The 22,491-nt window shown below is 46.7% G+C and overlaps 1 protein-coding gene across 5 annotated transcripts in view; it reads left to right on the top strand.

The window, feature by feature from the left end:
* Positions 1-4,635: 4,635 nt before the first annotated feature.
* SLC4A11 (solute carrier family 4 member 11) overlaps positions 4,636-22,491 on the top strand; it is a 99,254-nt gene continuing 81,398 nt past the window's right edge. For 2 of the 5 annotated variants that reach the window (XM_030492280.1, XM_030492281.1), the window contains exons 1-2: positions 9,143-9,549; positions 22,346-22,396. In XM_030492280.1, the coding sequence (XP_030348140.1) occupies positions 9,324-9,549; positions 22,346-22,396 (277 nt within the window). In that variant the 5' untranslated portion in view covers positions 9,143-9,323. Of the gene's footprint in view, positions 4,807-9,142; positions 9,550-11,533; positions 11,895-22,345; positions 22,397-22,491 lie in introns of those variants that run through there. The other 3 variants (XM_030492283.1, XM_030492284.1, XM_030492282.1) reach the window with 2 other exon arrangements.

A 22,491-nucleotide genomic window follows, 5' to 3' on the forward strand; every position in this document is an offset into this window, starting at 1 on the left:
GTAGTCTCTAGTTAATGTTTTGGCCCTTAGGGCACCAGATAAGGAGAATGGGGTTCATTCAGTCCGTGCTAATCAATCAGGAAACAAAAGCCCAGGTTGTGTTGGTGTCTATCACATGAACCACAACTTAGTATGACAGACCTTACAGTCAGGATGCCTGGGTTTTGTTAGGGAATCTCTATTCCTGCTGCTCCTGTTGGTGTGAGACATACTTGAAAACTCCTCCAAAGAGGAAAAGACTTATTCCTGCTGCTATCCCCTGCCCCAAATTCATGTCCTTTAAGAGGGCTGGAGCAGGGACTTTGCAGTCAGATCCTCTCCAAGCAGTTCCCTCCTGTGGCATTCAGCTCCTTCCCAAGAAGATACTGGTTGTGTGAGAGTTGCTTCCTTTATGTGCTTGCAAGGGACCTTAAATACCTCCTGGAGGTGACAGCATCTTTGTCCCAAGAAGAATGAATCCTGTTTTGGGGGATGGGGAGAGGGCTTTTGTTTTAGGATAGGGACTTGTGTTTAGAATAAGGACTGTGCAGCAAACACAATTACAGTGTTTGAGCACTCAGTCCTGCTCACATCTCCCTGTTCTAGCTGGTGGCAATACAAGTTGGCTGTGCAGTCCTGGCCTAATAAAACCTGCATGCTGGCATAACTCTTGCCAGGGAGTTTCTGCCTCCAGCTCTGGCAGAGCACACTGGAGGAACTGGCTGCCTTCCCAGCTCCTACCAGTGCCAGGAGGAAATCACCATCTGGGTGCAATCTGCATCTAAAGAAGCCTGACCTTCCCAGCAGCCTGGGGTTTGAGCACCAGCTCCGGTCCTTGCTGGCCCTGCATAGCTCTGAGCATCTGGAAGTGAGAGCCAGCAGTGCTTGAGGAGCTGTGGGAAAGGTGTAGGAGAAGAAACTACAGCAGAGAGACAAAGGAATGAGTATTTGTATGTACAAATACATTTGTAAATACATATAATCTAACTCTTAACTATAACGAACTTCTTTTGTCAGACATGACTGGCTCTTCCCTTCTTAGTTGTGAACATGAGCAAGGAGAAGCAGAGGGTTGTGTCTTTGCCTTAAAGCACCAGATATATGGGTCGGCTCCTTGTGCTGCTCCTTCTTAAGTTCCCCTGATTCCCCCTGCCCTATGCTAAAGGCACTCTTGTGCCTTGCCTTGGAGTTGTTTTGTGACTGTTTCTGTGCTCTCCTCTCCTATTTGGATGAGTTGCTCAAGTGTGGGGCAACCCTAAAAGACGCGATTCATAGAGGGTATCCTGAGATGTGCTCCCTTGCATCTGGATGGACCAACACTGTTCTGCCTAATATTGATTTGTGCCTTTGTGGGCTGGAGGACAGACACCAAAAACCAAAGTGATAGTTGCTAAACTCACCCCAATGTCTTGGTCTGCAGGCAGCAAATGCTTAAATCACAAAGTCACTATAGTAGCCTTGGCCTCTAATATTGAATTTTCTTGAATCTCAAAGCAATTCTGGTGCCCCAAACCAGCCTGGGTCTCTGCAGAACAAGTTCAAATGCATGTCCTGAAGTGGGATACTTAATGCTGCGGTTGAGACCTGTGGGATCCAGCTCCAGGGTTGAGACCAAAGAGCGCTCAAGCAGATAGTGGTGAGACAAACACTTAAACTCTTTCCAAATGATAAGAACTCAAAAGGATGCTGTTACCTGGTGTTTTCCCCCTCAAGAGGGGGGTTCCTAGCAGGACACTGCTCCCTCTGCTGTGCTGCAGTATTTATTGCACTGTCCTGCAAGCAGAGCTGGTGGCACAAAGCAGGGGCTCCACTCGGGAAGCTGAGGTTTCACCTCAGTTGGAGTCAAAGCAGCAGGAGATTGGGGTGGGATTTAAGGCATTCAGGGCATGATTAAAACAGAATGAACCATCTCTGGCTGCAGGTATGGTAGTGCTTTATATCCCATGAGCAAATTCTTTGATTTTGTTTAGTCTTGGCTGTGCCACAGGCATGGGAATCCCAGTGCTGCTTCACGCATGAGTGTTGGTAAGGGTTTCTCTGCAATGCTTGGGTCCACCTAGTGTTTCTTTGCTCCAAACTCTTGCAGTCTCCAATGCCAGCCCACCAGGAACATCGGTCTTGGTAAAAGCCTCCTACCAAAATCAAATGTACCTGGTGTTTGTCCCTGGCTTTGAGGAAAACTGAGTGTCTTCTGCTCAGATGCACAGCTGATCCTGCTGGACCAGGCAATCAGGTCCTGTATGATCTGGTTATGAAGGCAAGCACAAACCCACTTCCCACTGGTTCCTAGCCACAAACCAGCCTTGGTACAAAGAGCTGCTTAATGCCAATCAGACAGTCAATAAGGAATAAGTTGCTAGGAGAGGATAATGAACATCTGCCTTGAAGAGAGGTGCATAAAGTTATGCTTCGTGCATAAAGTTAGTAACCTGTTGGAGCAGAATACTCAAATGAGACTCCTCAGAAGCTGAAGGGCTCAGGGTAGGGTGTAATTCCTGCTTCCTGGATCCAGCTCCCTTTGGGTGACTCTGCTTTGCTTAGCTGGGCCGGTGGAGCCTGCTTGTAAAGAGCAGGTCTGGAGCCACTGGAATAGACCAGAGAGAGCCAGACAGAAGGGATCTGATGTCTTCTCTGGTGCCTGGCACCATAGCAGATAAGCTGATACCTTCTAGAAAGCTATACTGGTGTGGGGGTAGTATTACTAGCAAAAGGCACCTACTGCTGTAATAACTATTCATCTTCATAGGGGAATATGGTTTGGCTTGATACATAAAAGGAAATTACTATAGGTCCTGTTTTCCACCGTTAGCTGTGTGTCCATAAGGATGTAGGTCTTGAAGAAATCCTGCAACACCCTGCAGGAGACCTGTATGAAATGCAGCCCTGCAAAGCTGTCCTTGCATGCTCTCACATGTATTCCCATAGCCGTCTTCTTCCTGGTTGTACTCTTCCAGGAGGAGCTGGCAAGGTGTAAAGTGTGTATTTGACAATGTGTTGTCTTGAATGTACACAGTCTAAACCACTAAACCAAGCATTAACTTCTGCAGTGCATGCATTTTCCAGCCCAACATAATTGGATTCGAACCAGATCTCCTCACCCTTCTTCCTATGATAATTTTTGGGTGGGAATAGGTTTCTCTTGTGAGCTGAAGGAGGTAGAATGTAGCATTTGAAACTGCAAAATAAGTCCTTGAAATGAATTTAGGTGCTAAACAAGCATGAATGCTCTTTTCCTCAGTATATGCTTGATCTATACAGTAGCTTAAGCCTTCAAACCTTGGAGGGGGTTTCCCACCTCTAGCCGAAATGATGTCAAATGGTTTTCTAGGTGCATGTTTCTGGATGTGGTTTGCTGATGTAGAGGATGGGGATGGTTTACTATGATTATGCTGCCTTGACACCAGGATCTGTAGCAATCAAATGCTGAGATGTCTTTAAGATCTCTCTAAATGTCCTTCACTCCCAATTTCCAAATTGCTTGCTGCAGCTGGATCTGCTCAGACCCTTCTGGAGGAAGGAAAGATGGAGAAACAAGACAGTCCAAGTTCAGTTCTTCATTCTAGTAGAGCTATTTATCCTAATATGATAGAGCGTATAGACTGGAGGTGATGCAAATGTCCTCTTGCCTCTCTAATTGCTGCCTTGCTTTTATTTCAGTGGAGGAGTGTTAAGCTTCATTCACTGCTTCCCCAACTGCTTCATGTTCAGTGCTGCTGGTGTTGGCATCTACCTTCAAGGGAGAGTGATTTGAGCAGGGAGGCAAAAAGCCCCTTACCAAGGCTTGCTTGGGTTGTGAGCAAACAAGGCAGCAGCTGGGGAGAACACACACACAAAAAGAGCAGTAAAGTGTAAGAACTTAAAAAATGTGCCTGTTCTTTTCTTAAAGCAAAGGCTGCAGGTTGGGAGCATCACTCTGTGCCTGCTTTTAAAAGCTTTGTTGTTGCTGCTTGATTTTGTAAAGAAACTCGAGGTGCATCTCTGTGCTGAGCTGCAGGGGTTGATTTTTGAATCTCAGCTGGCTGCTTTTGACTCCAATGTGCCTGTGCCAGGCTATTTCAGTGGCAGTTCTGAAGGGGCAGAGAGAAGCTGTCCGAATGATGGGACCCTGTGGTGTACATCAGCACACTTCATGGGAGAAGCAAGATCTGTCAGCTCAATGCTTTTTCCCAGCTCTGAAGCTATTAGCAGCATCTCACCTGATAAAGCTTCTGGTGTCACAGAATGGTTTGGGTTGGAAGGGACCTTAAAGCTCAGTTCCAACCCCCTGCCACGGGCAGGGACACCTTCCACTAGAGCAGGTTGCTCCATGCCCCTGTGTCCAACCTGGCCTTGAACACTGCCAGGGATGGGGCAGCCACTGCTTCACTGGGCAACCTGTTGCAATGTCTCCCCACGCAACCCTAGAGAAGTGAAAACTGATTTATTCTTTTTAATTGAAGAGACGAGCCTCAATATAGGAGGTGTGTGAGGGGAGAACCGACTTTAAGTCTTTTCCTTCGGAGCGCACCAGGAGCCGGACGCGGCGCGATGTGCTCCGGCGGCGGGGAGGGCGCTAGGACCCGGGCGGGGGTGTGACCCCGCTCCGTCCCCTCCCACTCCGCGGGTAGTTCATTTAATTCATTAATTAATTTTGGGGGCTGTGCTGCCTCCCTTTAATTTGTATTTATGGGGTTTGTGGGGTAATAAATAACTGACCCCCACCCCCACCCCCGTTTGAAACCACAAGAAAGCCCGAAAAGCGTCATGAGGAGGATGATGAGAACGGGATGAGCGGAGGAACCGAGGCAGCCATGGCAGTGAGACGGGTGTTCCACCTCCAGCCATGCGGTGAGAGGCAGAGCTGCCCCCCTCCGCGGGCAGGGGGGCACCCGTGTGATGAATTTTGGCCGGCAGTTTGCGGGGTTTTCCCTTCCCACCCCCTTGTTTCACTCCTGCTTTGTCTTATGCAGCAGCGGAGGGATGGGATGTGATGGGGAGGGTGATGTGGAGGGGATGTGTCCTCTTTTCCTTCTTGAAAACGAGGGGGAGATGCGGGAACTGTTCAGTTTGCATCTTTGCTCAAGGCTTTTTGGTTGAGGAGCCTGTTGCTCCCTGCAGGGAGGGGGGACACCCAATATCTGGACTGTAGCGGGATGTGTCAGCACACATACAGCATAAAAGTACCACCAAGGGGTGAAGGAGGGATGGAAACATCAGGGCTGTGCCTTCTGGAGGTGTTTTTCCCTCTTTATGTACTTACTTACACCTAATGATGGGAGGAGGACACAGTGAGGGGCTCAGCTCTGCTCTGGCACTTTGCTTGCGGATGCAGTTGCCTGACTTCATGTTGTAAAAGCTGCAATAAAAATGGGGAAGAAGAAAAAAGGTGTCACTGTGTGGCTCAAACTGAACTAATGTAAAGGGCTTTGGGCAGTCGTGTGCATTGGCAAATGGCTCAGTGATCGCTCCTTTTCTTCGGAAGGAGGGAAGAGGATGGGTTGAAATGCATGGTGTGATTTACACTACACTTTACAAGTTGTTTTCTGAGTGCCTCCCCCCTTGCCTTAGCAAAGGAAGCACTTCCTTAATCAGCATGGCTGCGTGAACATGGGTTTGACACAAAGTGAAGTGACAGGGACTTGAGTTCGTGCAGGAAAGTTGGGGTTTGTTCTGGAGTAAAAGCAACTGTAGGTGGCACAACAGCTTTGCCGCCTGCCAAGCAGTGACCGAGAGGCTGCTCCTTCAGCTTCTCCTGAACATTTTTTTCTCCAGGAGGATTGTGTCGTTGGGGTTTTCCCTCTTCCCCTTTCAGTTTAATGAAAACGTTTTGCTTTGGATCGGATGTTCTCGTCCTTAAAGCTTTCTTCTATGCAGCTTTGTCATAGCATCCCAGAGTGGTTTGTGTTGGAAGGGAGCTTAAAGCTCATTCAGTTCCAAGCCCCTGCCACGGGCAGGGACACCTTCCACTAGAGCAGGTTGCTCCAAGCCCTGTCCAACCTGGGCTTGTTGTGGCCACGACTGTCACTCTCCCTCTGATACTATACGGTGCAGGCTGGCTGTCCAGCAGCAACGCACATGGGAGCAATCTGCTGGGAATATACAACAATTTTCCCATATTACTGCAACTTGTGATGTTTGCAGGACTTCTCATGTGTTTTCTCTAGGTGTAAACCTATCCTCATTTATTCTTTGCAGAGTTATTCCTCCTCAAATGCTATAGCTAAAGTATGGGGTAAACCGCTTGACCCAGGACTGAATAAATCCCGTAGTGATTCACCCTTCTTACCCGAGTTGCTGTTGTTGGTTTTGTGGCTGGTTATTTGGAGGCTGGAAGGAAAGTTTGATGCAATGCTTCAGTCCTGTCTACACGGTCACCTCACTCACTGCCAGTCACCCAGAGAAGCTGTGGCTGCCCCATCCCTGGCAGTGTTCAAGGCCAGGTTGGACACAGGGGCTTGGAGCAACCTGCTCTAGTGGAAGGTGTCCCTGCCCATGGCAGGGGGTTGGAACTGGAGGAGCTTTAGGCTCCCTTCCAACACAAACCAGTCTATGATTACTACCACCTTGAGAGCCACATGTCACCGTTTCCCTGTTCTAGAGATACATTGGCCAATCCATCTCAGCCAGAGCCCTTTACTTCCGAAATATCTGTGGTTTCTATACAGTTGCTGCTCTGTAAGTATTACATACCACAGAGGAAGTTCCTCTCCAGTTCTTGTGTTGTTCCTTGGCAGTTTGAACACTTCAGCTTGTTTAAATGAGTGCTAGAAATGTGATGGGCTTTTGAATAGAGCACTTGGTTGACTCCCCTGGTGGTGTAAGATAGCTGTATGTAAACTTGTCATGCCTTGACTTCCATCGAAGCTGTAGTAAATCATTTGAGGCTGTAAACAGTTGTTAAAGCAAGCTTTACTTTTCTGTTGAGTGGATGTGAGAACAAAGATGTCTTGGTTTTGAAAGCAAAAGGATCTGAAATTGAAGCTTTCTATGTTGTCTTAAGTGTCTGTGAAGAGTTTGCTATTTCCTGCAGAATGGAGTTTGAGGTGAGCTGTGAAGTTGGATTTTAGTACAGAGTTTTGTCAGACTTAACCTGCTGCTGTTTTATTTGCCTGTATGAGAACAAAACCTCAAACCTTGTCCTTTCACAGCTGCGGTGGTGCTCTGTGTATATACTTTATGCCTAAACACAGGTGCTAAATCACATTATGTAGGGGAAAGCTTTTCTTAGTAATTCTAATACTGTGCTGTGGTTTAGGCTTCTCTGTGAAGCCCCAGTGATTCTTATCCCAAAGCTTTCTACTGCTGTAGTTTGGGTGGCCCTTGACTTACCTCTTCCTAGTGCAAACCCACTAAGCTACATCTTCCTAATGCAAAACAACTTCTAGAAAAGTCGCGTTTCCTTATGTAGGATTTCTCTGGGAGTAAACAACTCTCTGGGACACTTTAATGACTCATCATCATGAAACTGTCATCTCCCCTCTAAATATGCAAATAGCTGCCAAGCACACCAGCAGATACCCAGCATACGTTGCATCCAAGATACCTTTGCTGCTAGCAGCAGCTGAGGCACAGCATGGTGCTGTCGCTGCTGGTAGGGAGTCTGCTGGGAGGGATGCAGTGCAGAAAGGTTAAAAGCTGGGAATGCTGAGGCAGTTCCTTAAAGTTCATCCTCATTTGGGTCTAAGCAGTGTTTTGTGGGTATGAAATCTGCAAGGCAGCTCCTATGGGAGTTTGTGTTGGGATCTGGTGAAACAGCATCTTTTGTTTTCTCTTTATTTTTATTAATGCAATATAACTTACTAAATATGCTCTAGGAAAAGCTCCTCATAAAGCCTTTCTGCAGAGCATGGTGACGTGCTGGCCCAGAGCAGAGTACTGTGGGCTCCTGCATCTGTCATTGCTGGCTTTGATATCAAAGCACTTAGCTATCACTTGTGACTCTGTGGCTTTTCTATTCCCTCTTTCTAGATTCATCCCTGGGTCCGACTTGCAGTTAAAAAACAAAGCAGTGCTGAGGGTTTCAGTCTAACTCTGTGGCTGCAGAATCTAACTCTGTTGCTGCCCCATCCCTGGCAAGTGTTCAAGGCCAGGTTGGACAGGGCTTGGAGCAACCTGCTCTAGTGGAAGGTGTCCCTGCCTGTGGCAGGGGGTTGGAACTGGATGAGCTTTAAGGTCCCTTCCAACCCAAACCACTCTGATTCTATGAAGGGTCTGCAAGCTCTGATGAGCCAGTGGGAGTTGTGATTTGGGTAGGACTCGGGTAGAGTAGAGTCCAGTTTCAATCCTCATAGATGACCTGCTGAAAAACTGCAAGAAGACGGGGAGAAAAGCATGAAAACCTAATATAAGCTGCTGGAGTGGGTAATATTGACTTTATACTTGTGTTGGGCAGGAACTTTTCTTTCCCACACATGCTCTTTTTGTTCCCAGGTTTAAAGGAGCTGATGCAAATGGCAGCAGAAGGGCTTGCGGGGCTGTGGGTGCACTAGAGGCATCCTTGCAGCCATATCACAGTGGGGTGGATGGATAATAGTGGTAATGTGGGCTTTAGCAGGGTGGGGAAAATTGGATTTGAAGGTGGTGGTGAGAAGACCTCAGCTGGTCAATGCTTGGAGCTGGGCAACCTTTGTGTCCATGCACTGTGGGTGGGTTTTGAACAGTGAAGGTGATGGAATGAGTTATTGCTTACTCATGGGGGCAGACAAGGAGTGGAAAATTAGGAGGATGGGGCAATCTGGACTGAGGATGTGGTGGCCTTCCTCCCCTTTTGGTGCTGGCACCCTGCAGCAGTGGGAGCTGCCACGCGGGCTCACCCCCCTGGGGGATGAAGCACCCCACAAGGCACAATGTCAGGCATCAGCTTTACTCTCCTTTTCCTTTCACCCGCTGCCATCTCCTTCTCGAGGAGTTAAACACCTCTTCCCTGCTCCGAGCCTAATTGCATCCCCAGGGTTTAACACGCGTGTGTTTGTTTTATTCCACCGTGTTGGCTGTTCCCACCGGAACAGGCTGATTTTTTTAGGGATTGAGCTTTTCTTTTTTTTCCTCTGCTTATTGTGCACAAGAAGCTCCTGCACAAGACATTCGCTTGGGGGGGGGAGGAATTGTAGTAATGCCAATACTTCTTGAATATTATAAACCTGGCTTATCAGCCCGACGCAGAGCTGGAATTTGTCTCTTCCTGTGCTGCATCTCTGCTTTCTGAGAGGGGCGTTTAAATACAGGCTGGAGACGCAGCCTTTCCAGTGTGCTCTGCTGGGCTGTGACAGCAGCAGCGGGGCTGCTTGAGCGGCTTTTATTCTCCTTCTTTTTGCACTAATTCCTCTCTAAAAAGGAACTTTTTGGGGAGAAGGCTTTGAGACTGCATGTCCCAACAGTACCCGCTGAAGGAGGTGAAGGGAGACGCGGTTTGCTTCGTACCTGGCTCTCCTCTCTTCTCCGTCCTGATGGAGCCGGCTTCTTTTTGCTACCCCCGGCTCACCTTTCTCCGCTCGCCCTATGGCCAGTTCGGGGCAAGCGCTGGCTCTTCCCAGGACTTGGCTCCATGGCCACAACGTTTGGTGACGCAGAGATGGAGCAGGCCGGTGGACGGTGCGTGAGCAGGGATGGAAGGGTTGGGGTGGCAGAGAAGTCCACTGAGATTGAGGGGGGGCTTTGGAGATGGTGGGTAAGGAGGGAAGCAATGCAGGTAGGACTTGGTGGATGCGTTGGTATAGGTGTGTTGATGCACTCTCCTTTTGGACCTCTCCTGGTGGTGCTTGGCTGCTGTCATCTCCACTAAGGAGCAGCTCTGGTCCCTGCTACACCCTCGTGCCCGCGCAGGCTGGCCAGGGATTGCTGGTAAACAACCTCAGCATGGGAAAAATAAAAATAGAAACTGATCTTAGCCAGTCTTTTGTTTCATAAGCTGGTTCCCTTGCTGAAACGAATCCGGAGGGGTTGGGAACCTGAAATACCTGCTGGAGGCTCGTTTCACCTTCAGGGTTGTGATGCTGTAAACTCTGTCCTTTAAACTGTTGTTGAAGGTATCAAGAGTGGGTATAGAGGAAGGTATTAAGATTCTCTATTGCAGGTTTGTCCCGCTACAAGGAAGTACCTTAAAAGCGTCAGCTTGGTTTCAGGATTTTACATGTTGCTTTCCTGCAAAGCATCTATATGGGGAGACTTAGTAAATCCTCCTGGTTTAGGAGCTGAGCTTGTCTGTAAGTGCTGATCCCAAGGATGGGAGTCTTGGCTTTATGTTAAACTTCTTTGGGAATGTATCAAGCTTGATGAGATGAAGTTCTGAACAGCCTGATTTAGCTTTAAAGGTGGTCCTGCCTGGAGCAAGGAGTGGGGCTGGAGACCTCCAAGGATCTCTCCCACCCTCAGCTACTCCATGAACCACAGTCTATTTCCTTTACATCTTGTTAACAGTCTGAATAAGATGCACTTACCTGGCAAAGCTCGTCAGGTGGCATGCAAAAAGAATATGGAGGAGGCTGGATGAGCAGTCTCAGCAGAGAAAACATGTAGGAGGTGTTTAAAAACATGCATTGCCTGTGGTTTCATGCAGCGGAAACAAGTCTGAGGCAGGGACTGAAAACGGGGCGATGTGGCTCTGACTGAATCCCGCTGCTACAAGCAATGCTGCTTCCCAAGCCATGCTTTGTGCTGGGAAACGTTTGCTGCCTCCTGGTAAATAGGATAACATCTTTACTCAACTGACCCGCTCTTGCCAGCATTTGGATAACTCGTCGTTTGTTTCTGGTTTATTTCTTTTTAGGATCTGCCTTTTCTAAGGCTGACTTGATGTTGCTTTGGGGAGTTAGGTGGTTTTGTTTCCTTTATTTTTGGCCAGCGTAGACCATTCCTCTGGGCTTTAAATACCCAGCTGGGGGAGACTTGGCTTATTGTTATGAAAATCTTGAATTGTAAGGAAAGTGAAGCAGCAGAATAGGCTGGAGGAGGAGGAGGGAGAGGATGTGGCATCTTCCCCCCAAAGCATTTTAGGCACTGCACAGTTGAGCGCTGGGCAGACAGGCTTGGATAGAAGTCCCTTTGGATGAGGTGAGGTCTCTTTAGCTCTTATTTTCTGTGACTTGCTGTTAGAACAGAGACTTACCGCCCTGCTTCTCATTCCCTTAGGCAGGCTCCTCATTGAATGCATGCATTAACCCTTGCACTGCCTCTGTCAGTGAACTGTCATGCTGAGCAGCATGGAGAAAACATCAGAGCCCCGGTATCAGGCAGGCACCATGCTCAGAGAGTACAGCAGCTATAGCTTTAAGAAATGTGCTCTATCTACCTCTCAGCAGCAGGTTTTTCTTTCCCCTCCTCTTTCTCCTCTTCCTGCATCTTCCCATCCGCTCGTTTTCCCTGTACTTCTGTCTGTAAGGTACAGTATCCTCTCACTTCAGTTGAGCCTGGCTGCCACAAAGCTTCTTTTCTTCCTTAAGGAGGCACATGGGCTTTCTCCGTACAGCATCCAGCAAAACCCTCCGGCTCCGAAGCGCAGGGGCACTTTAATTGTTCTATCGTTCCTCCTCGCTACCAGAGGCGGATAGCTCCGACAGGGAGTGGGATCTGGGTGGCTGGGGGAGAAAACCCAAACACCACAGCCTGTGGCGGCATGTAGAGTGAAGCTTTGCCGGTGTGAAGTTAGCGGCTCACCGGCATCGCTGCTCCGGTTGGGAGAGCTGGGTTGGAGGTGTCCATCTGGGAGCTAATGGGTTGTGCTCTCACTCCACCCATCCGCCGCTCGCCAATTGGAAGTGAGGGAGAAAGATGCTCTGGATGGATTGATATTGGAGCCATTGAAAAAGCACGAGCCATTGCCACGGTGGCCACCTGAGCAAGTGGTGTTTGGGGAGCAAGTGTGGTGGCTCCAGGTGGGGAGCAGCCAGGAGGGGAGCAGAGGTTGTTGCAACAGCATCTCTATCAAAGAAGTAGTGCAGGTAAGTTGTAGTCTTAAGGAGAAAAGCTTCAAACTGGAGCACTACTGTTGCTGGGTGATGCATTTGGACAGGGAATGTAGAAACCCAGCTCTGCCAGCTCTTGAATTATTTAATTCACTAAAATAAGGCAGTACTTAATGTGTTTCCAGTGGGCTTTGCTGCTTAGTGATAACATCTATTGCCTGTGCCGGATGTCTCTGTGCTCTTGTGTTTAAGGCTGGAGAATACCTTTTGAATTCAATTTACATTAAGCAGAGTGCTGTCTGTCAGGCTTTGAATTTAGTTTCAAGATATGCATGGGGAGATGAGCACAAGAGATCTTACCTGGTTCTGGTTTTTGTCTAATTAATGCTAAAACATCCTCAACAGCCTGTCTGCGAGGCTTTACATGCTCATGTTTCACGTGGGGAGAGTGCAGTGCTGAGTGAAAACAAAATGCATGTATGTAATCCAAAATGCTAGCAAACATCATCCCTGGTGCTGTAGCCATGGAAGCCATGTAGATGAACCATAAACAAGGGTCCTAATGAATAACACTTCATCATTCATTGTCAGACTGCAATTATTTTGCCACTGGATCGGGGCATCTTTATTTTGGGTGGATGATGGACAGCAAAATCAGCTCTGGTGCTGCTGGCTCTCCCCCTGCCTGTGTTGTTGTTGTCACTGCTGCTGTTCTGTGGCTCCTAGACATAGAGACTGGATGGGGTGATGTGTGTTATCCTGTCAAGCTTGTTGGGATCCAAAATCCCTGTTTCTGAGGGGATGGTTGAGGTTGCAGAGTATCCTTTGGACTGTTCTTACTTTCAATAGCTGGGGGAGGCTTTTTCTTTCTGTGTCTTGCCTGGAACCACAGCTGAAAATGTGTTTGGTGATCCAGGTGGCTGGGCTTATTGTTCTACTTCTGTGTCTTTCTGTTTCCACTATGGATCTTGCATTTTGACATAACTTCTGGTTTTGTGTGAATTGGAGCTGGTCTCCTGTTCCATTCAGATGCCTTTTGCGGGGTGGTGGTGGGAAGGGGTGCAGGAATCACTCTGTGAAATCTTGGCCTGGCCACTGCTGCCTCTTCAGTAGCTGTTCTCATTTCTGGAGGTGATAAGATCATAGAATGTCTGAGTTGGAAGGGACCTTAAATCTCCTCCAGTTCCAACTCCCTGCCATGGTCAGGGACACCTTCCACTAGAGCAGGTTGCCCCAAGCCCTGTCCAACCAAGATTCTGCTTCATAGAAATGCACTTTGTTCCAAAATGTGATCCTGGGGGGATGCTAGAGTGTGAAATTGCTGGTGCTGGAGCATCTCTTCCACCTAACCCCAAACCTGATCTTACAGCTGCTAGTTTACACCTTGACCTAGCTTAAGTTTACAGTATTTAAGACACTTGGACCACTGCAGGGAACAGCTCCCATCCTCTGAGCAGCCCCAAGCAAGTGAAACATTGATAGACTGTCTCATAACCATTTCTGCATGTTTTACACGGTATCCCTGCAGATAAGTGGCAGGTGGTGGCCTTTGGAAGACCTGGCCTGTCCAAGGGAAGCATTTCAACAAAGACAAATCTCAGGCACCTTTTTGAATCCATGTTCAACCCTGACCACAATTTGGGACCTTTGTGGTATTTCGTTTTATTAAGAGTTATGAGGGTTTGGATAGGGCTGTGCCAGCGAAAGAGCTGTCTGAAAAGCTGTCAGGAAGAGTTAATGCTTTCTAAATTATTTAAATGTTTCAGGAAAAGTCTAGTGAAAAGCTTCAACCGGTCTGTTCTTGGGCCTTTGCCAGCTTGTGGGATCTCTGGAGGTATTTGCTTTCGTTTCCCCTCCATGTAGCACTTATGCAAGAAATCCTCGCAAGTCTTAAATCACTTTTTCGTTAGGAAGAAAAATGAAACCTCACCCTTCAACCTGAGAAAGCAAAAAGGCAGACAGGCCAAATTCTATCCTCCAGCCAAATCCCAAAGTGTGGTCGTTCCCCTGCTGCTTAGCTTGTCCTGCTCACCTGCAAAACGCTGGCCAAGAAACCCAGCAGAGGAGGAGGAAAAGCTATCCCGTTAGAGCAGCTCCACTGCTCTCCATTTCCAGGGTCACTTCCTCTTGCAACTCACCTCTGGGAGGCACCCTCGGATATTCATTGCTCGGGTGGGCTAAATTGTGATGAGTCAAGCTGGACAAGCTGGTGCTGCTGGTAAAGTCAAGCATCACTGACACCAACCCTTAGTGTGCATGAGGGGGGAAGTCTCTGGTAGCTGTCACTGCTGCAGCCAGTGATCTTTTATTTGCTGGATTTATTGCGATGGGTGTTCTGGAGGAAGGTGGGGAAGGGATGAAGAGGAGAATTGTTCAATGCAGTGAGGGAAATGCTTTGAAAGCAGACGTGTCTGATCCCTGAGCCTGTGTGTGGGTGTGTGTTTGCCTGGAGTGAGCAGGCAGGAGGATGCTTCCTGCTTTATCCTTTCAATATGATGCTTTTGATTTTCACAGCCAGTAGCTGTGAAAATTAGTTCTGGGGTTTCATTTACTGTGGCATGATTGAAGACCTCCTCACACCTTTTGCCTTCATCAGAAGAATATCCAGCCCCTTGCATATAATCCCTGATTTGATATTTTAGTGCTTCCTGAGCCTTAGAATCACAGAGTGGTTTGGGTTGGAAGGGACCTTAAGGCTCCTCCAGTTCCACCCCACTGCCACAGGCAGGAACACCTTCCACTAGACCAACCCCATCCAACCTGGGCTTGTACACTGCCAGGCATGGGGCAGCCACAGCTTCTCTCATGAAGCTGTAAAGGTGTGTTTTCTGCCTGGATTGGGACTGGCATGCCAGGGTGGTCACACTGTGATGGAGAACACTGTTTGGATAGTTCCACAGAGCAAAACTTTATGTCCAAGTGACTAATGCACTATGGGGTAGCACCATGGAAATAGCAGAGGGGTGAAGGCATGCCCTTCAAAAGCCATAGAAATGGGACACTACCCAGGGGTGTCTAGTTTTTGTAATCCAGACCTCTTAGTCCTAAAAATGAGTATTTGGGGGAAATGAAACCCTGGTGGGAAGCAAAAATGTGGTGAAAATCCTTTAGGAATACTTCTAGTAAGGGGGCAGGGGAGACAAGTGATGCATGTATGCAATTCCATGGAAGAAGAGTGTGTTAAACATACATAACTTATCAAGAGTGCTCTTTATTAACAGCAACATCCTCTCCTGTAAGGATTGCTAGAGGACTTGGCTGTGCCTACACATAAGGAGAGCAAAGCTTGTGCCCCTGCAGGGCTGAGTGTTCTAGCTAAGCAGTAATTTGCCATTGGATTGAGTTACTTTAAAAGCACCTTCCTTCTTTGTCTCTGCTCTGGCCAACTACTTTATCATCTCCTAGAAGCTTACCAATGTGGAGGGGTTTGGAGTGTAGATTTAAATCTTCCTGGCTCATGGCTGTCCTGTAGACTGTTTTCAAGACTTCAAAAGTTGATCTCTTGTAGGTGTTTGCATGCAGGCAATGTTTTATTCACCCCATTTAGGTAAAGGTCTCCAACAAAAATCCCTGCTTCACTACAATGTGGTGCTAGCACCTGCTGGTACTGCTGCCTGCACAAACCTCTAGGCGTGCCATGTGGGGATGAGTCCCTCATCCATCCTTCAGCATCTGGCTGTGTTTTTCAAAGGCTTGACAGGAAGATATTTAGATATGTGTGATGGGCATGTGGATGTAATCAGGGGGAGGAGGAACACAGCTGGTCCTTTGTAGAGCTGGGTAGCTTGTCACGGGGCTGTGCTGCTATGCCACTGAGATAAATAAAGGGGAAGCTGAGGAGGGGTAGGGCTTTGGTGTGCCTGGTGAAAGGGTGTATCCCCCTCAGCCTCTGCTGGGATGAAATGTGGATGGATGTAGAACTAGATGATCTTAAGGTCCTTTCCAACCCTAACCATTCTGTGTCTGCACTGAGAAAGCACATGTGGTTCTTGCAGGGGGAGCGAGGTTGTGAAGCTGTGATGACAGAGAGACCTTTAGTTGATCTTGACTCTTACCTCTTCAAGATAAAACTCCCTGCAACATAGCAGTTGCTGATACTTCCCATTTAATGACTTACAAAAGGTCTTTTTACCTCCCTGAGTTGTTTTCTATTATATTTTCCTTTGCCTTTATTGATGCAAAGTGGTGCTTTTTGGGGAAAGGTCTAAATCTGGGCTTGCCACAGGCAGCAGTGCTCATATTCCATATGTACCTTGGCATTTTCCTGCCCAAGTATTAACGAGCACATCTTACTCATCTTACACTTCCTTGAATTACAGTGATTGGTTTTGAAACCCTGACTTGTGTGGTTTGTTTTTTTCCGTTCTTTTGTTATGCCTCTCTAGGTGTAAAGGAAACCCAAAGTGTAAAGAAAATCTCAAGCTCCTGTCCTGCCAGTTGTTACTATCCAGAACTGCAGCAGAGGGGCATGCATCTCATCTCTGACTGTGTCAGTATGAGCTGTGCTTTCACCAGTGTTTTCCAGTAGAAGTATGCAGGGCTGTGGGAAAGGAATCAGCTGCTGGAGGTAGAGATAGAAATGAGAAGTCATGACTTCAGGCAAAATAGCTTTCTGCATGCTGCTGTCCATTCATTCTTGATGACTTGGATGGTTTTAAATAACTTGCAGCAAATGTTTCCACCAGGAGACCTCACTGCTTGGTTCTTCCCTGAAAACTGCCAAAATCTCATGTTTTAAAAGCACAAGTGGTGCTCTAAAGGAGAATCCTGATATACTGATATATTTTGAATTGATCAGATTTGCTGCCTGTTGAGCTCTTTCCCTATTCTGTGGTGATGTAGTTGCGTTACAAAAGGAGTTTGAGGCTTCCTCATTCTCCTGCTGTTGAGCTCTTGCTGCATACAGACAATTTTAAACTCTCAATTATGGATCCCTTTCAGATGATGTTCCACATAATTTGTTTTATAAAAGTCCTCTTCTGCAGATTTCCCTTGGGATATTCCTTGTGTGTGTGGCTTTTTCTCTTAAGTCTGTCTGGTTTTCTGCTGACTTTGGGTGTAGGAGGGAAGCAGCATTGTGTGGTTATTAGGTATCTGAAGCACATAAATTGCAGCTCTCCTTCTGCCCCAAACTGCACAATCCTGGGCGCAGCTTCCTGGACACTTGTGTAGCTCTGGACTCCCTTGTTCTGTGATGTTAATTCATGGTAGAGGGAAGAGAACTAAGAGTAAGAAGTGAGCTCACAGTTTAATATTGAACACCAGATCTGGTGAAGCCTTGGATAGGGGTAGTTTTGTCATCTTCCCCCTGATCTAAGCTTTGGATGAGACAGCATATTTGGTTAAGCTAGACTTGGCCCTGGATCTGTTTGAAGTAGTGAAACTAACAGCAATGTTCCCAATCAGGCAGGGAAACTGATGCCCAACTGTTTAATGGTAGTGATGGATACTTTTGGCATTGACTGACAAACTCCTGGAAGTCGGCTTGAAGTGGCCAAAACAGTCAAAGCTAAGGCCCTAAGTGTCTTCTGAAAAGTAGAGTTCTTTCCAGATAACTGGGCAGTTCAGTCTGTCACACTGAGACCCGGTAATTCCTCCTGGGGGGAAATTGGCAAAGTCTGAAGTCTCTTTCAGCTGAACAAGTTTTTTTTTTTTTTTTTATTTAGCTTCTTGCTCGGAGGCTCCAGTGTTTTGCTTTATCTAATTTAAGGCAAGACATCGCATGTGCTGATGAGTTTCAGAAATGTCCTCAAAGCTCCGGCAAGACAATATTGAGGAAGGCAGTGGAGATTAGGATAGTGGAGCACACACTAAGTAAAAGATTATGGAGGTACCGAATGTTTTCTCATTAGTACTTATGGGGTAACTAAATGTTCAGAGACAACCCAAGAGCAGCCAATATTAAAGGGCTTGTAAATGAAAAAGAACCTTTCCAGTAATTCCTTTAAAAATGGTTTTGTCTCAAAGTGAACTCCAAATAAATATCAGGACACCAGAACTAGGAGAAATTTACTGGAGGGAAGTCATAAAAGCCAAAGTCTGTACTGCCACTTGTAGAAAGCTTGTTCCAGAGCTATGTTTTGCTTCAATATAAGGCTTGTGCTGCAGACGACTGTTTACTTGGAAGATGCCAGCAGCAGAACATTGTAATTGAGTTACTGGAGTATCCAGAGAATGTGTTTTTATTTGTAATCCACTAATATTGCAAGGCTCAAGAGAACTTATTACTAACCTTAAAACAAGAGAGTTAAACTGGGTTATTAGATCTGAGACAGGTTTCCCACAGGAATTTAATAATGGAGGATGGTATGGTGGGGTTTTGTCTGGTTTTGTTGTTAAATGTAAATGTAAAAATGGTAAGAATGTAAGAAACCAGGAAGTGTGCCCACTTCTTGTCTGTGTCCCACTGCAGATCATCTGGTGCATCCTAGTCCTAAAACCAAGCACCTTAAACTACAGCAAATGTAACAGTCCTACCAGCTAAGAAGTCAACTTCATGTATCTCCCCCTTGGTGGCTCTTGGAGTCACTGCAATTGCTTCAAAGGGCAATGGCTTCTTTCTGAAGTCTTAAGCTGTATTCTTGAGTCTAGAGAAATAGGCTTTGTTTTCCACTTTGCAGCACTTCAGTGCTTCAGTTCTTCTACCTTTGAGTTCAGTGCTCATGAAGGGATGAGAAACTAGTCCGAAGCTTTCATTTGAAAAAGCAGCTAAGTGGTGGCACTTTCAATGCCCATCCACTTGAGTCTCATCTAATAGAATAAGGTGGGGGGAGTAGAAACTTATTTGCTGGAATAAATTAACTCTTAAAATTAAGAGCACTGCTTAAATTGTCAAAAGATACCACATGGGTTTTGGCAGATAATGGAAGGTGGCATCTTGTCCTTCCTTTTGAGAGGGAGAGAAATTGGGAAGTCTAGTTGTCCTTGTAGGTGTTGGATGAGAGAGAGTCTGGAGAGTGAAGACATGGACCTGGGGAGATACTAGAGGCATGAGTGTGAATTGCTGTGCTGTGTATCTTAGCTTCTTGGGGTAATGCCTTCCAGTTTTGTCTCTAGAAGCCTGACCTTATGTCTGGCTGAAATTGCTTTGCTTGGCTTCTTTTAAGTGATGAACTCTCTGAAAGAAAACCTAAAGGAAAATGAACTAGTGGATTGAGGGAAGTGGTGTGCCAGTGTGGAGAAAGGGAACTCCCCATGCCATGGTAGTAAAGCACTCCCCAGGTTGCAGGTCTCTTCCTCCAGCCTGCAAAGGGTAGCGCAGGGGATGATTTATACTTCATGGAAATGCTTCTGCAACTTCAGGCAAACCCTGGAGCACTGTAATGTTGATCTCTTATGTGTTTGAGACTTGTATTCCTGCCCAGGCTTCCCTGAGCTAAACACTTGCATCGATTATTGCAGTATTTTTAACTGCCCCTTGGTTGAGCTCTTTTCATTTCAAGAGTGGAGCTAAGATGGGGAGAGGAAATGTTGAGTTTGTGTGTGTGCATCAGGCTGTGGGTATGTACTTGATTGCTAGAGAAAAGAGGATGCTGCCTTGCTGTCAGTTCTGCACAACTCGAACCCATTGCTCCTGTCTCCAGCAAAACATGACTAAAGAGCCAAGACCTTGGATACTAAAATCCTATTAGCCTTGTGAGAGGAGAGGCACGTGGAGCCTGCTGATATGTTTGCCTTGCTGACTGCTACTGAGCATGCACTTAAGCGCACAGTCTGGCTGGCCTTGTCCTTAGTTAGCACCCCATAAACATAAGCTATGCTTGCTTGTGCTAAACTGATTGGGGAAATATGGAGAGCGGGAGGAAAGATTAATCACACTTTCCAAATCTGTCTCCTTTATTCTGCTCAGTTAAATAGTTGGATGCCACTTTCTCTAGATTCTCAGAGATGCAGATGGTGTAGGTCCCAATTTACCTTTCCTACCACCACTTCTGCTAACATGGTGACCTTTAAGCTAGTCCCATAGCTCCATGCGTGTGTCTGGACTTGTGCGAACACCCTATCACCTTTTACCTCCTGGGCATGTTACACACCATTCCTGATGTTAACGTGTGTGGCCCCTTCCGTGGGGGTTGTAATAACTTCTTGAAAGGCTCCAACAAGACTGTTTTGAAGTCTGAATCCTGTTGGTGCAATGGGATAGGATTATGTAGGGAGAAGACAAATCACTAGGGCTGGACTTTAGCCAGGACATAGTAGGGTGAACGCCTGACTCTCTTTTTCCCAAACGTGCCATTGCATCTTTTAATTACAAGGTTAAGACCTCTAGTTTATGACTCATCTGAAAAAACAGCACCTCCAACATAATTGCCTGAGCATGTTGCCTAGGGGACTATTGCTCATTAGTGACTCAAAGCAACGAGTGCCACCTAATGAAATGGCACTGCCTGCTGCAATACCCCAGCCTTGCCCTTTTCATGCCTAGTCCAAGCAGCAACCAAACCAGAGTCTCCCATAAAGGTGTGAAGTCAACCCAAGCAATACTGCAGTTAGAAGGTGTTTCTAATGAAGAAACCAACTAACCAACCAACCCTGAATTCCTTCTCCTTAGGCATTACCAACCCATAGAAACAAGTGTGCTTGGTTAAAGAAAAAAGCAAAGAGTGTCTCATTTTGCCTAGTGAAGGATGAATGTGTTGCTTCAGGCATCCTCAGAAGCCATAGTAGGAATGAGAAATGGATATGCCATCCTGGTGGGAATGTCACTTCCTTGGGTAATCTGTCTGCTTAGGCATATTTTGTTTGTTTCCCTGAAACACGTAAATGCAATCATTACACAATCAGAGCGTCTTTCTTTAAAGAACTTTCCTTTGATCGTTACCATGCTAATCAGCCTGGATGGATCTTCTCCTTCCCTTCCAAGTGGAGGGAAACAATTGTAATGGGTGCCCCTTGGCCACCGTGCCTTTGTTCCTCCAACCCATTGTTCTGGGATGAACTTGGAACGTTGTGTTTCTCTCTTGGACCAGACACTTGAATTGCCCTCGGGTTTGTGTGGTTTGTTTGTTGGTGTTTAAGTGGTCATCAGGGTGTCCCTCCAGGAGCCTGTGCAGTTAAATGCTGTCTGCACTGAAAGGTCTGAGCCACGCTGGGCTGTGACAAGTGTTAGGGCTGGAAGGTGCTGTCGTCAGTGGTGTGACTTGTATCCGCCTGACAAACAAAGGCTCCCGGTGGACCAGAATGAATTATGATGCTTGAAAATGTGGTGCACTGTAAAAGCAGAGGGGGGGGAAACCCACCCATGTAACCTGTAAGCCAAAAGTTATGGGGTAGAGAAAGTGTCTTTGGGAAACAGTCTCATACCTCAAACGAAAAGCAGGAAGCCTAATCTGTAGAACAATAAAGCAGGCAAAACCTCTTTCCTTGTTGGCCCAAATTCATCCCAGGCTTGCGTAGGTAATTTTTGATTAGCCTAATGAAGTGGGGAAAGACAGAGCAAATCTATTCCTCTTTCTGATTGCATTTTGGCTGGGAAGAAGCATGTCAAGAGGCAGCATCTAGTAGCAGATTTCGAAGGGACTGCTTGGGTGACCCTTGCTCAAGGCTTGATATGAAGAACTCTGTTATCTCACCATAAAACAGGCATGCACCTGTACAGGAAAGCTGGTGGTTTTAGCCCATGAAGTCCAAACTGTCAAATACTGTTAGTATTAAAAACAGCCAGGCTGGGTTTGGGTACCAGGCTGATCACACCTGAAAGCAGGTGCTCCTCTGCTGCTGGATCATCTCTTTGCATAATAAATACCCCATTTTGCCAGCAGTTATTTGCAGAAATGACTCACCAGCAAATAAAGCGTGTTCCATGGGGATTCAGTCCTGGTGCTGCTGTGTTTGTGGGTTCACTCTTGGTCAGCGTCACTTCCCATTTGTGGCTTCCTCGTGAAGACCCCATTGGTGCAGATGGTGTTTGCTGCAGGACCCTAGCTCAGGAAGTGGGCCAAGGAAGGCTGTAGCATTCTGGTGCTTATCTTCCAAGTGCCAAGCACTGTTTGGGGATATCCTGATGATTAGGGAGCAGCGAAATAGGATGTGAAATCCCATTCCCGGCTAAATTGAGTTGTGTTTTCTAAATTAAACTGGTTCTTTTTATCTGTAGCATAAGCTACAACCTAGACTTCATTATGGTACATAAAAGCCTTGTAAATACTTCTATTAATTTTTGGATGCACTTGTTCAGGTTTGATATGTCACCAAGATGATCAAGCTTGTCCTGATCTTTAGACTTGCTGTGTTGTGGTTCCAGCCCAGGATGCCTAACACTGCTTAGCTTATCTTCAAGCAGTGACTATGACTGTAAGGGATATTCTGGTAAATGCTAAAGTCAATAATCAAAAGGTTAAAGTTTCTACATTCAGGAAAACCTGACGCCTGCAGTATTTTGTGACTGGCTTTCTGCTGTAATCCAGGCTTACAGTGAGTTTAGCAGTAAGAGGAAGACGTTCAGCATCTTGATGATTCTTATGTTTCCTTTTTTCCTGTCTTTTTAGAGTCTCCACCAGCAGCAATGTCAAGAAATGGATACTTCTTTGAAGAAAGTGGCAAGTATTATTTGTCTTATTTGTGCATAGTATATCACCTTATTGGAGGGAGAACTTGAAAGAGGTGATACAACATCTATTTAGCTTAAGCAGCA

The sequence above is a fragment of the Strigops habroptila genome, chromosome 7 (genome assembly GCF_004027225.2).
Source record: "Strigops habroptila isolate Jane chromosome 7, bStrHab1.2.pri, whole genome shotgun sequence".
Classification (NCBI taxonomy): domain Eukaryota; kingdom Metazoa; phylum Chordata; class Aves; order Psittaciformes; family Psittacidae; genus Strigops; species Strigops habroptila.